The sequence below is a fragment of the Pelodiscus sinensis genome, chromosome 10 (assembly GCF_049634645.1).
Source record: "Pelodiscus sinensis isolate JC-2024 chromosome 10, ASM4963464v1, whole genome shotgun sequence".
Taxonomy (NCBI): Eukaryota; Metazoa; Chordata; order Testudines; family Trionychidae; genus Pelodiscus; species Pelodiscus sinensis.
The window spans coordinates 43,260,255-43,277,498 of NC_134720.1; the positions used below are offsets into that span (position 1 = coordinate 43,260,255).

General features: G+C 40.4%; 1 protein-coding gene across 11 annotated transcripts in view; it reads right to left on the minus strand.

The window, feature by feature from the left end:
• TBL1XR1 (TBL1X/Y related 1) overlaps window positions 1-17,244 on the minus strand; it is a 221,366-nt gene that overhangs the window by 18,766 nt on the left and 185,356 nt on the right. For 10 of the 11 annotated variants that reach the window (XM_075938008.1, XM_075938006.1, XM_075938001.1 and 7 more), the window contains 7 exons: window positions 16,028-16,130; window positions 10,538-10,683; window positions 8,536-8,755; window positions 4,263-4,395; window positions 2,665-2,806; window positions 1,851-1,914; window positions 1,644-1,741 (listed from right to left, as the gene is read on the minus strand). In XM_075938008.1, coding sequence (XP_075794123.1) covers window positions 1,644-1,741; window positions 1,851-1,914; window positions 2,665-2,806; window positions 4,263-4,395; window positions 8,536-8,755; window positions 10,538-10,683; window positions 16,028-16,085 — 861 coding nt within the window. In that variant the 5' untranslated portion in view covers window positions 16,086-16,130. Of the gene's footprint in view, window positions 1-1,643; window positions 1,742-1,850; window positions 1,915-2,664; window positions 2,807-4,262; window positions 4,396-8,535; window positions 8,756-10,296; window positions 10,425-10,537; window positions 10,684-16,027; window positions 16,131-17,244 lie in introns of those variants that run through there. The other variant, XM_075938011.1, reaches the window with a different exon arrangement.

Below are 17,244 nucleotides of genomic sequence, written 5' to 3' on the forward strand. Positions count from 1 at the left end.
GGCTAGCCTCCCACTAGTTCGTATTAAGGGGCTACACACCCCTTAATTCGAACTAGCTAGTTTGAACTAGGCTTAATCCTCGTGGAATGAGGTTTTCCTAGTTCGAACTAAGCGCTCCGCTAGTTCGATTTAAATTCGAACTAACGGAGCGCTAGTGTAGCGCCTATGAATGTTAGTTCGAACTAACGTCCGTTAGTTCGAACTAACATTGTAGTGTAGACATACCCTCACAGACAATGCAAAATATTTTCTGATATTATATTCTCAGTTGCATTCTACAGTTCAATTTTAAATTGCTGAAGCAACCAGGCTTCTACCTCCTCTTTTGGGAGATCATTCACAATCTAACTGAATTTACTCTAATATTTCCCTGACAGTAAAGCGTCATTTAGCTTTGCACAATTTCATACCCTCACTCTGAGTTTGAAGCCCAGAAAATTCTGAAGAATCCCTCTCAGTCCTTTATGCTTCTACTAAGGATGTTAAGTATCGGATAACTGACTAATCAAATATTTGATGCATTTTTGTAACAGCTATTTGATTAGGTGATAGGATGCCTCCGCCTTTGAAGTGTAGCAAGAGCTTTAGGGCTGTTGCTACATTTCAAAGGCAAAAGCTCCACATGAAGCCTGGGGTCAGCTCGGGATGTTGTTGGTTCTATTTTGGGTGGCGGCGTTTCAAAGCAGCAGCGCTGCACGGAGCCCGGAGTCAGCTGGGGAGTCCCCAGTTGATCCCGGGCTCCACATGGTGCTGCCACTTTGAAATGCTGTGAGGACCCTGATGTGGGGCTCCCTGTGGTGTTTAAAAGTGGCAGCTCCGCATGGAGCCCAGGGTTAGTTGGGGATTCCCCATCTGATCCCAGGCTCCACGCAGCACTGCCGCTTTGATATGCTGCATGCAGCCTGGGGATACCCCACCTGGTTCCAGGCTGCACTCGGCTTCAAGTGGCACTGCTGCTTTGAATTATCCCCTCTTCTTGCCCCCCTTTGCTTCCTCTATTGATAGAGGCAGCAAGGGAGGGAAGCGACTCGTCAACTAGTCCTTCACATCCCTAGCTTCTACCCTCAATACCTCCTGTTCTCACTACTATCTGAAAAATCTCTCAAATCAGAAAGAGCTTTGAATTTACTGTATTGTTTACCTCTCATTTTTCTTAAAGGTGTAATCTAAAACATGGTTTAACAATGACCCCTGCTGCACTGCACTGGCCACTTATCCCATTTAAATACATTGTCCTTTTTTGTTTTTTAACTGTGACCTTTTAAGTCCACTCTCTGATAGGTGCCATGTCCAAACTACTTTGAGTCTATTTTTAAAGATAGTTTCTGAAGTACAGTATCAAGTCCTTTACTAAAGTCTAGATACATTTGTTTTACTCGGTGTAATGCCACTGACTTCAGGGGAGTTACTTTTGACTTATATTTATGTAATTAAGAGAACCAGGCCCATTTTATCCACTGGATTCAAATAATCAATTAGTTTTTCAACTCTGTCACATGATCAAGTGTATCTAATATAACTGATTCCTTATCCATACTTCTTATTACTATTATCTTCTTAGTACATACCAAATTTTTGTTTTAGTGTTTATTATGGTACAATTTAATCATGAAATTGTTTTAATTATCCATACATTATCTCACCTTGTCCACTCCTGCACTTAAAATGAAGTTTCCTTTCTTGTTCCATTTTAATGCAAATATAGGTCCTTTATGTTGCCCCAAGGTGCTGGCAAGATTACCTGAAAATTTACATTGAAATTATTACATTCAAGAAATGAAGGAAAAAAACCCCATGTTGTGAGACACTATGCAGAAAAATATAATGGAAATGTGAAACATTTCAATTACCGTCTTTAGTCCATATCCTTGCAAATCCATCATACGACCCAGTTGCTAGAAGCGTACCTTCACTCTGTCAGCAAAAAAGTTATTACATTTATTATACAATTCAAACTAAGGGACACAAAGAAAACTTCAAATAGAAAATATTTTGCATAAAGGTCATGCTATTTAGTCCAGAATCTGCAGTGTATTAAAAAAGAGATGCATACAGTAAAATGAAAACCTATTTCTGGTATGACACTAAAGTCAAAGCAATTCAGTAGTGGTAAAAAAAGATACAAAGCTCTTGTCATATCGTGTATGTCCACACAGCAGCCAGAGGTATAATTTCCAACTTGGATAAATTTACGCATGCCAGATTAAGCTAGTATGCTAACAATAGCAGCGTAGCTATGGTGGCCTGGGTGAGCTAGCTGCCAATGTTATCTGAAAGTTGGTCAACAGCACAGGCTAACGTCAGTATGTAGTCTCTCAGGAGTGCAGAAAATCCACATCCCTGAGTGACACAGTTGGTATAACTGAACTGGTGAAGACAACGCTATGTCAGTGGTAATCTCCTGTTGACCTTGCTACTGCTTCTTGGGGAGCTGGAGTGTTCCTGTTTACAGAAGAAGCTCTCCCACTGGTGTAGATAGCATCTTCAGTAATGACTGCAGCTGTGCTGATGTGCTGTGTGTATAGGCAAGCCATCAGACTCTTAGCTTGTCTGCACTGCAGCTAAGCTGCCATTTTTAGTAGTATGTTATCTTGAGCAAAACCAGCATGCGTCCATCCATCCAAGCATTTGATTGGGCAAAATTACACTGTAAATTCTACTTACATTCCAATCCAGGGACGTCACATCTTTGTTGCTTGGTACATCTTGCCCTCCTTCTCGTATACAGTGTCGGAGTACCAGCTGTGTAGAGCCACTGGTGCTGTTTTCACTGAGGTTCCATATCCGTGCAGTTGAGTCGCCAGATCTAAGCAATCAAGATAACATCAAATTGCTTAACAACAACAACAAAACGGACAATGTCCTCTTCAAGAAGCATGGACATGCAACATGGTATCCAATTTAGAAACTTCATTTTAAAAAGTTATATGTTAATACATTCAAAACCACATCAATGGAAAAAAAAGTCAGCTCCACATCAGTACAGCTGGTCCCTGAGTTGCAAACAGTCGACCTACGACCGTTCGCACTTATGACCAAAGCTGTCGTAAATGGCAGACCCTGAGTTACGAACGAGATCCGTGCTTACGAACAGCATGGTCGCGTGTAACTCTATGAGGTCCGACTTACGAACAAACCGAGTTATGACCAATTGCTTGGTCCGTAACCAGTTCGTAAGTTGGGAAGAGGCTATATATCTGAGAGCAGATCCCAATTATATTCACTCAAAGAAAGCTAGAATAGTCTGTTGTGATGAGATTAATTTATCATATACACTTATGGTTTCCAGTCATGAATTTTTTCTGCAGGCTTTCATCTCCCTGACAGAGAATTTGTGTATCCAAAACAAATGCTAACATTGTTATCTTCCCGGTCCCTATCAATTAGCAGCAGAATTTCTAGCTGATCACACGCCTCAATTACTAGAAGCCATGGTAATTGTGTTTTTAAAGGAAATAATGATTAGGTAAACTAGCTCTATAAGATTATTAGAATAAAATCCAACCACTAATGCTCTATAGTCCAAGTAATACATTTACATATGTTATATAGAGCATTCTGAACATTTAATGTTGTGAAGATTAAATCATTTATTTGAGGAGGGCAAAGTATTATTCCACCTCACAGACAAAATACAGCAAGAATAAATGTCTTCTTCAAGGTCTCCCAGTGTGTGGGCATATTTGCAATAGTCCTGATCTCTGCTGGAGTGTTTCTAACTTTTTCCCTCCTTCTCAGGTGTTTTACATGTGCACTGAGTGTCCAGGGTGTAAAAAGACCCATTGCTGTATTTCTCACCCTTGCAATGCAAGGCAACTGTTTTCACTGCTGATGGAAAACCAAACTCTGCTTGTTCTGTCACTAGCAGGGAGGCAGCCATTGGAAGATGCCATTCAGCTTCCCTCAGGAGGCAAAAGAAGCAGCCCAGGATAGGAAGAATGAAGGGGGGGAGGGAGGGAAAGAATGCAAAAGGGTGGTACTAGAAAGGGGAAAATCTGATTGGCTTTCCTTTCCCTTCTCCACCCAACTTGACACACCTACAGTTCACCAAATTGCATTGAAAATTTTCTGGCATTCAGAATGCTGCCAAGCACTTATACCTCATAAGGAAAATTGACCCTAAGGATAAAAGGGCCTAATGTCAGCAAGTTCAACACAGTGACAAAAGAGATACTGTCTATGAGGCATAGCATACTGTGTCTCCAAAATATATGAATGCCCAGTTGCAATGAGAACTGCCATTTTTGCTTGTAAAAACATACCCTGAGGCCAGGAGGTCACTAACAGGATTCCAGGCGCAGATGAATACTTCAGATTCATGACCACGCAGCACCACTGCTTTGTTAGGAGGGATTTCCACATCTCCATCCACTTCCATCATATCCGTATGATTGTCTAAATTATGGAAAACAGAAGATAAACTAGATATTGATGGTTTGGGATAATATATTTCATTCGCTGAATATTAAATGGTAAGTTTATACTGGAAGGATACATTCATAGAATCTAAAGGCTATAAGATTTTTGAAAGTAATAAAGGTTGAACCTCTGTAGTCCAGGACTCTCTGGTCCGACAACATCCGTGGACCAGCAGGCAGGTCTAAAACGTCCCAGCCACAGACATTGCCAGTGGCTGGTAGCTCAGCTGGCAGGAAGCCTGGAGGTCCAGTAGCCTGGGGTTAGGGAGTCTGGCAAGCAGCCAGCTGTCAGAGCAGGATCGGGTGCAAGGAGCCACCTCCAGCGAGGTGTGGGAAGCCCCTGTGCCCAGAGGTATGAAACCACCACCAGTCAGGGAAAGGGAGTCTCACCGGCCAGAAGCAGGAAGCCCGTGACCAGGGATAAGGAGCCTCTGCCGGCTGGAGGCAGGGAAGCCCCTGCGTCTGGCTGTACGGAGCTACAGCCACTGCCAGCGAGGGGAAGGGAGCCCTGTTGATTGGAGTGGATCCCCGCCAGTGGTTAGAGGCAGCCCACTGGCCAGGGCAGTGACCAGGAAGGGAGCCCCAGAAGAGTCTGAGGCCTGACCTACCCTGGTCCAGCAAATTCCCTCCTTCAGGAGCAATCAGGTCCTGAGGTTGCCCAACCAGGAAGGTCCAACCTGTACTGATTTCAGATTCAGGTTTGCAATTTGAGAAACTTTAGAAGGGACCATGGATTTTTAAAAAAGTGCCAAAAGAACTTCCCTAAGCATCTTTTAGGTGTCTCCCATTAGGCACCAAAAACTGAGGACATTACTAGTCACTTCAGAAAATCTTTGTCTGACACTGTTAAAATTGTATTTTCAAACAACATATTCTCCCTGTTTGTCAGGCCTTGTACTAAATAAAATAAATGTATCTGATTTCCATCTTATGAATGTGAAATCAATAGCTTCTACTGTACATGAAATATCAAACTACTGCATTTTAACTTTAAAGTAATGGCTATCACTGAGTGTGAAATCAACATTTGAAACCTTTCTCTTCTGAAAATGATCTTAATTAAAAGGCAGATATTTGGTTTTCTTCATACAGAAAACTGATTATACGTCCCCGATTGAGTAAGCCAGTTTGACCCTGACATTTTTATCTTATGCTGACAATTAGTATCAATTTATGATTATGTATTGCTTTTCCACGTGGAAGGCAAATTGATTCTTCATTGTTCTGTAAATAGACTCAGGATAATTTATCATTAAAAACAGCTTTATTGCCAGAGAGCACCAATGCTCTATCTTAAAAAAATGTTATTTCACATCCAGAGTTTTCTTGGAGAAAACCAAGATAAATATGAAAAGTGGCAAAAATTAAACTGTTTCACATTTATCTACGGCAGTCACTGATGAAACCACTGTGCATACATTGCTTAAATTTTATATTAAAGGTATTTTAGTGATATGTATGTCAGTGCTTGTGCATTAGAGAAGAGAATAAGCTATGAGAACACCAAATAAAAAACTGTATTGATTGAAGAGAATCAATGTCAATATGATTTGGTGTTCCAGCCAGTAGAGGTTGCTGGTATATCATATTTTTACACAAGCTTAGTATGATAGTTCTAAAACTTAAGGTTACAATTCACATTTAACAAGCAAATATTACTATGTATGGAGTTTTAAAATTTATGGAGCCTGTTTGGTTTTCCAAATTCAATAATTAGCTATAATAAACAATAGAAACTAATACAATGAAACTGTAAAGCAAGGCAAATAATGCATAAGCTTTAAGTGACTATTTGGTCAAAATTTTAAATTAATTTTCTTTGGCTGCTCTTGTGCCCTGCTGCATCCTTTTCCACTAAAAAATTCATGCAATTGAGTCTTTTCATTAATGTTTGCAGAAAGCTACATTTCTTTTCTATGAGTTTCACACGATGAGCCTGACTACAAAAGTAAACTTATCCAAAACTATGATTTACATGACCAATCACAACTCAACAGCACAGCCCAAATACTAAACCACTGAGTACACAAAATTTGCAAACACTTGTGACTGAACAATGTTAAATAGTGAATCAAGAAAACAATAATCTGTTGCAAGAACGAAGGCATCTTTTGGTATCAAAGTGATTTATATTAAATTTCCACACCAGGCAGGATTCTTCTCCTTTGCATCTGAGATCTTCATGATGTGGTCACCAGGAAACTGATTATAGGTCCCTGGCTGGTTGAGTAGGCCAGTCTAACCCTGTGCTGGCACTGGTATGAGCCAGAGCAACCTAAGCACTTCTTAACAAAATTTAACTGAACATAATTAGGATTAGGGGACTGGAGTTATGCCCTGCTAACACTCCCTAATGTTAGGGATGTAAAATCCTGTTTAACTGGTTATACAAAATGTTTAACTGGTTAACCGATTTAAAGGGGGGGTCAGAGAGTGGGTTGCTCTAGCCCAACTAGGCTGGAGCGGCCTCCCAACTGTGGACAAAGGCTGCTCTGGCTGGCTGGATTGCCTTTGTTTGTGGTGTGCTTGGGCTGGGGCTGCCATGGACAGGTGCAGCTCCAGCCCCCAACTAATTAACCAGTAAGCCTCACCATTAAGGGTGAGCCTTACTAGTTAACCATTCACATCCCTGCTCCCTTTCTCCTGCGCTAGAGCGAGGTCGGGGAGAAGGAGTTCTCAGAGGAGTCACCTCTGACAGCTTTGTACCAGCTAAGAGCTTCCCTGTCCCAGGGGAATTCCAGATGACAAGTTACAGCAATAGTGCCCAGTAGCACAGAGGAGCCAGACTGGAAATGAGAATCTGGCCTATAGTGTTGACTGTCCAGAGTTCACAAGCCCCCACAGTAGAGAAAATGACTATTAAAATATCATATATAAACGTATTCTTCACAAGTCATGGGGTTACAGATATAAACACCTTTATCTGATGGATGCATTTACTAGCTGAGGGATATTCTACAGATATAAGAAGAGGCTGCATTTACTGATAAGAACATATAAGAACATAAGAATGTCCGTACTGGGTCAGACCAAAGATCCATCTAGCCCAGTAGCCTGTCTGCCGACAGTGGCCAGCAGCAGGTGCCCCAGAGGAGGTGGACCTAAGACCATGATCAAGCAATTTGTCTCCTGCCATCCTTCTCCAGCCTCTGACAAACAGAGGCCAGGGACACCATTTCTATCCCCTGGCTAATAGCCTTTTATGGACCTAAATTCCATGAAATTATCTAGCTTCTCTTTAAACTGTTATAGTCCTAGCCTTCACAGCCTCTTCTGGCAAGGAGTTCCACAGGTTGACTACACGCTGTGTGAAGAACTTTCTTTTATTAGTTTTAAACCTGCTACCCATTAATTCCATTTGGTGTCCTCTAGTTCTTCTATTATGGGAACTAATAAATAACTTTTCTTTATTCACCCTCTCCACACTCATGATTTTATATACCTCTATCATATCCCCCCTTAATCTCCTCTTTTCTAAACTGAAAAGTCCCAGTCGCTTTAATCTCTCTTCATATGGAACCAGTTTCAACCCCCTAATCATTTTAGTTGCTCTTTTCTCAATCCTTTCTAAGGCTATTTTTTTATCTTTTTGGAGGTGAGGAGGCCACATCTGTACACAGTATTCCAGATGTGGGCGTACCATAGTTTTATACAGGGACAGTAAGATATTCTGTGTCTTATTTTCTATCCCTTTCTTAATAATTCCTAACATCCTATTTGCCTTTTTGACCGCCGCTGCACACTGCGTGGAAGTTTCCAGAGAATTATCCACAATAACTCCAAGATCTCTTTCCTGATTTGTCGTAGCCAACTTAGCCCCCATCATACTGTACGTATAGTTGGGGTTATTTTTTCCAACGTGAATTACTTTACACTTATCCACATAACATTTCATTTGCCATTTTGTTGCCCAATCACTCAGTTTAGTGAGATCTTTTTGAAGTTCTTCACAGTCTGCTTCTGTCTCGACTATCTTAAACAGTTTAGTATCATCCGCGAACTTTGCCATGAAAGATGAAAAGTATTATCCACGAAGTAGGTATTATTATTATTATGTATAACAAGGATAGACCCACAAAACTGTGTATATAGGAGATCTTTTTCTGCCTCAACTTACTTGCTATAGTGTGCGCTCCATTTTCCTCTCCATTTGCAGTATTTTCTCCATTTTTTGCCGAGCCCTGTTGGTTAGTGGTAGCTGCAGCAGCAGCAGCTGCTGCCTGTTGTTGTGCAAGTTTATCTCTGTAGGCCTGCTGTCTTGTTTGTACCACGTCAGGCATTACTGCATCTATCAGTGAGAGAGACTCTATTGGCCTACCGTCAAACAAGGTACCATCCTAATTTGGGGAGAGGAAGAACACACAGAAAAACAACAGATGTTAGCGATCTTTAACAAAAAAAATCCAGGAAAAACTGCATTCCAAAAATTGAAAATTAATACAATACAAATGCAATCTCTCACAAATGCAGAGAGAAATGCTATACAGAATATATTATTTATCTATCTCTTAATTAGGCCTGGAAATCTGCTCAAAAGTTGGAGTGATCATCCTATGTACTGAACAAACAAACAAGCCATTGTAAGCCTCTAGCAGAGGCTCTTGGACCAAAAGTTATATGCCTTACTTTTGAAATAATCTACTTATTAATATGCAAAAAATCCAATTGTACATTTCAAAACTGCATACATTGCAAGTTTATGCTACAGCTTATGAAGTCATAAGAAATTTTTCACAAACACAGTATCTTGAGCTTTCATTAATTTTTGTTTCTTCTTTTTAAACAGTATTGGCATCATTTAAAAACAAATAATTTCATCCTGAAGTGGGCAAGACACAGTCAAAAATAGTCTCTTATTTTAACTAAAGCCTTACAAGGGTCTATCTTTAGAACTTAGAGGGATTCCTAGTGATAAATAGAGGTTCTCCTCTCTTGTTCTGTTGCTTTGTTTTTATGACCCTTTCTGAGGAAATGGATTTCTTTCACTCAAGCTGCGGAAGCTGCAGCTAAACCAACTCAAGACTCAAGGGGAGGGAGACTGTGAGGACATCAGAACTGATGCGAATCTGTTTGTCAGCTACAGCTTAATTGACATATATAAAGGCCACTAGTGCAAGAAGCTGATACCTTACAAGATCAACTTTTAAGATACGTATTTTTCTCCACTGCTGGAAACACACTCATGGGATAACCATGGACGCATCATGTATAACAGATCCTACAAACCAGTTCAGGCAAAATATTAGTCTCCTAGACATGTTCGTCATTCCTGTCCTAACCAAATTCAAATGTTTTCTTCATTTAGGGAGCCCTTTCTTTTTTACCATGAGCTCTCCCCAGTGGTAGGCCCCTTACAATTAGAGTTGCATGTCTCTTTTCTTCTCCCACATTAATAGGGGCTGTAGCTACAAGAGTTGGTAGAATTCCACAGCCTCTGTTCTCTTGAGCCTCTCTGCTGAAACTGTCTTCCTTTCATGAAGGACACATAATATAGTTTGGAAATTCCAACCAACAAGGCTGTTTATTGAAAATTCTAATGCCACTGCTTGAGAAGAGAACAACAATTCAAAGATAAGGATGTTTCTGGGCCTGTTGTTCGGTAGGTGGTGGTAAGAGGCAGACGGCTCTGGAGTTGAAAAGGGAAGTAGTAAATCTTAAAGAATCTGAGTGAGTTCTCAAGCTTTTGGATTATTCTCCAAATAGAAGCCCAGAATCTTTAGATGTTTGCCTACCATTAATGTCAGTTCACCAGGGAACTAAAACATTCAAACAGAAATTAAGAGTTCTTGTTCATTTGTACTATTATTTTATAGTGAGTTTACTTTTCTGGATTAACTACAACATTATATTAGGGAAAAAAACGCTACAGATAACGGACCTTTAAGCAATGAGCCAGCACACCATGCCTGGTGTTGTGTGGCTGCACTGGGCAGAACCCCTACACAGTTATGTCACTCCATTCTGGTTCCACCAGTGGAGTCATGGTTAACACCAGCAGTAAGGAATCTGAAGTAAAAGTAAATAAATAGGACACAAGAGAGTTAAGAAAAAAATACCAGTATTCAAATTTAATGTAAGCAAGCACACAATGTTCTGTAGGTATCAAGAAAACGCCTTACCTCATTAATACTGACTTCAGCTTCTACATACTGCAGACCTTTCTGGATGATGGAAATCAAAGCAGCTGGTGGCACCAGAGCACCATTTATATTAGATTGGCTGATATGGCTCTCTATACCAAAGGTAAATGCTGAATGAGAAAACCCTAAAGACAAGGGGGAAACTATCAGAATTGATTTACTGACAACTCCATTTCTCAAAATATTGCAAGATCTTCTTGTTATAGAAACAAACAAATGTTATAGCAAAGATATAAAAGAGAAACCTTAAACACTCCAGTGGAAAGTCAATTAGAGGCATATTTCTTCTATTATATTTTATTTTACTGTGTAATCAATACAAACACTAATTTATACATAATATAGCAAATTTCAGTTACAATAGGTTTATATTTGCAACACACATGTGGGTAAGATAAAACTACCATTTAATATTCTATCTTTTCTATTTTCTGATATTTTTTCTTTTATTTTTGTCTCTTCTGTTTTGTTGATTTTCTTTTAAACACTATGGCTGTGTCTAGACTGGCATGATTTTCCGCAAGTGCTTTTAACGGAAAAGTTTTCCATTAAAAGCATTTTCGGAACAGAGTGTCTAGATTGGCACGGAAAAGCACTTTTTGTGGAAAAGCTTCCGTGCCAATCCAGACGCGCTTTTCTGCAAAAAAGCTACGATCGCCATTTTTGCGATCGGGGCTTTTTTGCGGAAAACAAATCTGAGCTGTCTACACTGGCCCTTTTGCGCAAAAGGACTTTTGCCCGAACGGGAGTAGCATAGTATTTCCTCAAGAACACTGACAATCTTACATGAGATTGTCAGTGCTTTTGCGGAAATTCAAGCGGCCAATGTAGACAGCTGGCAAGTTTTTCCGGAAAAGCGGCTGATTTTCCGGAAAAAGTGGCCAGTCTAGACACAGCCTATTTATTTCCTCAGTAAAACTGATTACAAATTATCAGATTATAAACCAATTGACAGGCTCTGCTGAGATTCACCTATTATTTTTCTTTGTTCATAGATTTTTTTTATTACATACAAATAAGAATAAAACGTATATGTAGCAGAGAATTAAATTCATCCCACAATGCTTTGTGTGTGTGCTGGCATTTAAAATGACATACTTGCCACACACTGATTAAGAGTGGAAAATGCGTCACAATGTAACAGGGACATTGGAAATTAACCTGTTATTTATCTGCATTAGAGGCAGCAGCATGGGGTGGCAGCAGCCCATGTCCATAGGGTGGCAAAAGGCTCCCCTGCATGCTTTTCATTTAAAATTCAGACCAATGGGCTGGGACTGAGCAAGCCTACTGTTACAAACTTTAAATGCGGAGCACGCAGGAGGGTGGGGGATGTTGCGGTTAAGCAGGACCATTAACTGATAAGTGGTTAGTTGACTAGCCACTAGCATTCCTAGTATAAAGGGTTGATAAGTGACACTTATAAAAGTATGCAGATCATATTCAGCTCATTTTTACTGAAAATATGCTAAGATATGATTTGAAAAGCATAAGGACTTTGAGAAAAAATAAAAATCTGTGAAACCAAACCATCCAGATCAAATAATTATACCAACGCAGTAACCAGCAAATAACCTTTTTATAATTAATTTTGGAGTTTTCCTCCCCAGATCCATATAGTCACGTGAACAAGTGCTCAACAAGTACTCGACAATATAACAGAGAACAATGCTTCTACAGCATTGATTTTCTAAAAGAAGTGCCTTAACTAATAGCTAATAACCCAAAACTTTGTTTTCAAGAAGTTAGGAGATTACTAAAAGCAACAGAGCAAAACAAACTCAGATGCTGGAAAAAAAAAAAAAAGGGACCATATATGTCAAATCCAAATCTCTGCACTGAGAGTTATTTAATTCAGTAATCCCTCACTACTAGTACAAATAGTGATTCTTTAGGCTTTTGTGGCCAATCTTTATGTACATCTTCCTCTCCATACCTTTAATGATCAGCAAGGGAAAGTTGCTCACCTGGTACAGTAACTGGAATTCTTCGAGATGGTTGTCCCAGTGGGTGCCCCACCTTGAGGTGTGCCAGCATCACTGCGTGTCAAGGTGGAGTACCCATGAGGACACTTCTCGAAGAAGAACTAAGCCATCTGATGTAGCAGAAGGGACCTTTGCTTACCATTAAATCATGCCTTTTCTAAACCAGGAATAGAACTGGGCGACTTTAACTCCCTGCATTACAACTGAATTTGGTATTTTAAATTGTTCGATATGAAATGGACATTAGATCCAAAGCAGTTGAACAGTATACATTGGACACTGCTGCTAAAACAAAAATTCAAGCAAATGTAAGTGACTTAGAAGCCTCGGTCCCATTTTCAAGAGGTTTTAAGCTTTTAGAAGCCCTAAATCAAACTGGCTTGCACTGAGATCAATGCAATTATCTCATTCACCAAACTGCCTAGGAATCTGTGAAAAATCCCACTTGGCACCTCTCTGCATCTCTAGGTGCCTAAACACCTTTGAAAACATTACTCTTAGTCACCAGACATTTTTGAAAATGTTACTGTTAGTCTTCTCAATTGCGAGGGGCTTAACTAAAAAACAGAAAGTTTAAATTCTCTGTCTCATGCTTGACATTATGCTGTCAGTCACACACACACTAGAGAAATACTATTAAGATTATCAGACCACAAATCCTGACGATGGACAGTAATCCAAAGGCAGTAAAATCACTCAAAATCAGGTTCAACCTATAAGTGCCTGTCATTGGAACTTAAAAATAGAATGCATGTACAGTAAAACTCCATTAGTCCAGCATCCAATGCTCTGGCACTTCTGATGGTCTGACACCATTGGGAACCCGGAAGTGCTGGGGCAGCCGGACAATTGGAGCTGCTCTGTGCCCAGCTCCACCGATTCAGCCGCTGCTGAAACTGACTAGAAGCTGAATCGGGGAAGCTGGGGGCAAAGCAGCTGGGGTGCTGCCAGGTTGGGCCTGCAGCGCCGAGGGGCGGCACTACCAGACCAACCCAGCAGCACCCCAGCAGCTCTGCCGCAGGCGTCCCCGATTTAGCCGCTGCTGAAACTGACCAACAGCGGCTGAATCGGGGACGCCTGGGACAGAGCTGGACTATCGGAAGGGGGGGCTATGAAGGGTCTGGGGTAGCATTCCCCCCACCTCACTCAGACCCCTCATAGCCCCCCCTTCTGATAGTCCAGCATATCGGATAATCCGACACCCCCTGGGTCCTAAAGGTGCCGGATTATCGGAAGTTTACTGTATTTAGCATACTAGAAAAATCTCCTTCCTTACATATTGCACTTGCCATCATTAATGGACCATGGAAAGTTGGTGCCTACTGATAAAGAGGATGACAGGTAGCCCATGAGCTTGTCTTATGGTCACAAAACCCTGGGGTTAGACAGCTTCTTGAAAATCATTTCTCTTTTCAAGCAAGTCCCCAAAGCTAGTACTCCTTTGAAGCAGAATGAGAAGAGACGCAGAAGTCATCTATTGGTAAAGGATGAAGCCAGAAGGGTCTTTTTTTTTTTTTTTAGCTTTTGCTTTAGAGTGCCATGCTGTAGGAAAGACAAAGTGGATGAGGTAGAATCTTTTACTAGACAAACATCTTTCCAATAAAAGATATTACCTCACACACCCTGCCTTGCTAATACCCTGAGGCCAACATAGCCTACCTTTCCTACAACAGTGTAGCTGTAGCTAAGAGAAAGAGACACAAAAAAATGCAATCAGAGATGTAAAAGGCACAAGAGATGGGTTACTAGCTTCCAACAGATGGGCTGAAAGAAACAGAACGAGAACTTATCCCAACCAGGGCATTCAGCAGGACAGTGAATGATTCTGCTGTAGCGTTTACTCTTTAGACAATACCATCACAAAAAGAAACCATACAGACACAGCTGGGTCCCAAATAACCATATTCTCCAAATATATTCAAACATGCTACATACTATTTGTTCTGACTGGTTTGAGGACTTTTAAAACATAGAAAACAGTGAGCACCATTAGAGGATTCCAACTATTTAAAGGGGTTATACATTTGTACTGTGTGCCACAGATGTCATAGTTCTAGATAGACACTAGGGATGTTAAGAGGCGGATAGTTAATTGAGAAGTCGATAGAATTTTTATCAACTACTCGATTAGTCGATCGCCAGCCCAGCTCAGTCCCGGCTTGTGCTGGGTGTGGAACCAAACCCTGCTGCAGCTCTGCAATTTAAAACACAGTAGGAGCCAAGGGTAAGATGCCTGGATCAGTCCAGGTCCAAGACCAAACCCCCCTGCAGCTCTGCAATTTAAAATGCATTAGGAGTTGGGGTGGAGGGGTAGGCTGCCTGGCTCCTACTGCCTTTTAAATTGCAGAGCGACAGCAGGGTTTGGTTCTGCACCTGGCACAAGCCAGGACTGAGCTGGACTGCCAGCCCAGCCAGCAGCAGCCCCTCTGCATGGGGGGTCCTAGCAGGAAGTTGGGATGTCCTGTGGATAGGAGCTGCTGCTGCAAAGCAGCCTCTGCACCACCCCCATCCCCCCTCTACTGCCTCTGATAGAAGCAACAGCAGGTGAGTGGGGGACAGTGCTGGGGGGAACCGGCTTGTAAGCCAGCTCCTCCCAGCACCAGCTCTTTCCATCCCCTCTCCGCTGCCTCTGATACAGAGGCAGCAAGGCGGTGGGGGATGCGAGTAGTCAACTCGACTACCCAATAAGCCTAGGCTTATCAGGAAGTTAACTAATTGACTACTCCCCTTACGTCCCTTATAGGTACAAATCGGGAAGAAAAAAACCCTCCTTCCTTTTATGTATGACAACAGCATCAGACTTTTACACTACCCTGCTATTCTCAAGAGCTAGGGGATTTCTGATAGACTTACACTAAGGAGCAAAGTCTCACAAGTGAGAACCCTATGCAGAAAGTGTCTTTAGAAAAGGGATTTATTTTAGAGATTCTAAAATACATCCTTGGTAAAAATCCAGTTATCCACATTTACAGTTTGACAAATCCTATGAGTCATTATTATCTCATTCACTGATTTTTCATTGTTTTAAAACAAAGCCATGTCCTCTTGCTCCATTTTCATGCTTTGTCACGGAACTCAAGAACAACTCATAGGAGAATCTTTCGGAGGACTCCAGAATGGAAGTATACAATAATAAGAGTATTTTTTTGCAGCAGACATCTTCAAACTGTCCAGAACGTGAATAATCATGGCCATCCAACATATCAAAGCTTCTTCTGAGCCAATGAGTTTACAGCGACCCAGCCAGCCCTTATTTTATTAGCTGAAACCTATCACATTTAAAATAGCTAAAATTGATTAAGTTGCAGAAGGCAACTTACCAGAGTCAAACCTTATGATTTACATGGATATAGAAAAAACACAACAACCTGGTTAAATTATGAATCCCAACAGCATAGATCTGACAAAGCCAGTTATAGATGAACGATTTCTTGACTACCAAAGGAACTAAGTAGCATTAACTTGATAATCATCGTGTACTCACCTGACTCTTGCAAGTATCTATATACCAGGAAGTTAACCTCATCACTGCTTATACTCATCTTTATTCCCACTTAAACCATGAGGTCACGACAAAGGATATAACCCTAAAAATAAAGCAAAGAACTGTAAGTCAGATAATCATTTTTAAACTCATGTCTGTTTTGACATACAATTTGTTGAGAAACAAGACACTTCTTCAGAATGTTGGAAATGCTAATTTTATTTCACCATTTCCACCATTAGAATGTGCAAATTTCCACCTTCAAAATGTCATTTATCTCACCTCATTGTAAAAGATCACTCTTAAAAATCAAGCCAAATCTACAATTGATATAAACTGGCATAATTTGATGGCACAGTGTCAATTAACAGGAGCCAAAAGATTGGCCTCATTAAAAAAACATAGGTAATGCAAATCACATTATTAAACTAGACTTTATCTATCATTATTTGAACTTCTTTCCACTTCGACAATGAAAATAGAAACTTGCTTTAACATTTGTTTCTAATCAATTTCATTCTCAGGTTCTCAAACCACAGAACAATGCTGCATTGTATAGGCTGCAGAGATATATTTATTTAGGAAAAAACGTATTTCCATTACAATAAAGAGAATATAAATATGGGGCCAATTTTGACCTAACAGCATTCCTTTTAATAAAGTCTTTATCTCCTTTTAATCAGCATTTGAATACATATTTCATTTTTTTATTTGACATCTGCACAGTAAAAATGATTCTTGGTAGCATTTAGAAACAAAAGGAATCTCCAACTATGTAGTTTCTGACAGAAATTTCAGCAATATTTTGCTGGATGTGTATATAAGCATTTAATCCAATCAACTATGAGAAATAATTTCTTAATATTATAACATATTTAATACACTAGCCTTAGCCTATGAAGACCTAGATTAAATTGCTATTTTAGGTGACAGTAAAAATGTCTCATTTTAGATTCTCAGTATGGATTGAACCTCTCTAATCTGGCACTCTCTGGTCTAGCAACATCCATGGTCCAGCATGATTTTGCTTAGCCAGATGTCTCATTATCATGGGTGTGGCCACATTTCCCATGGTCCCATACAATTTGTTTACAGGCACCAATCCTGGCTCTCACTGTTCTGTGCTGTTAATTACCTCTAATTTACACCTAAATGTTTTCTAAGAGCCTAATAAGCAATGAAGGTGTTGGTAATGCTGCTAGAAAATATTGACCTCC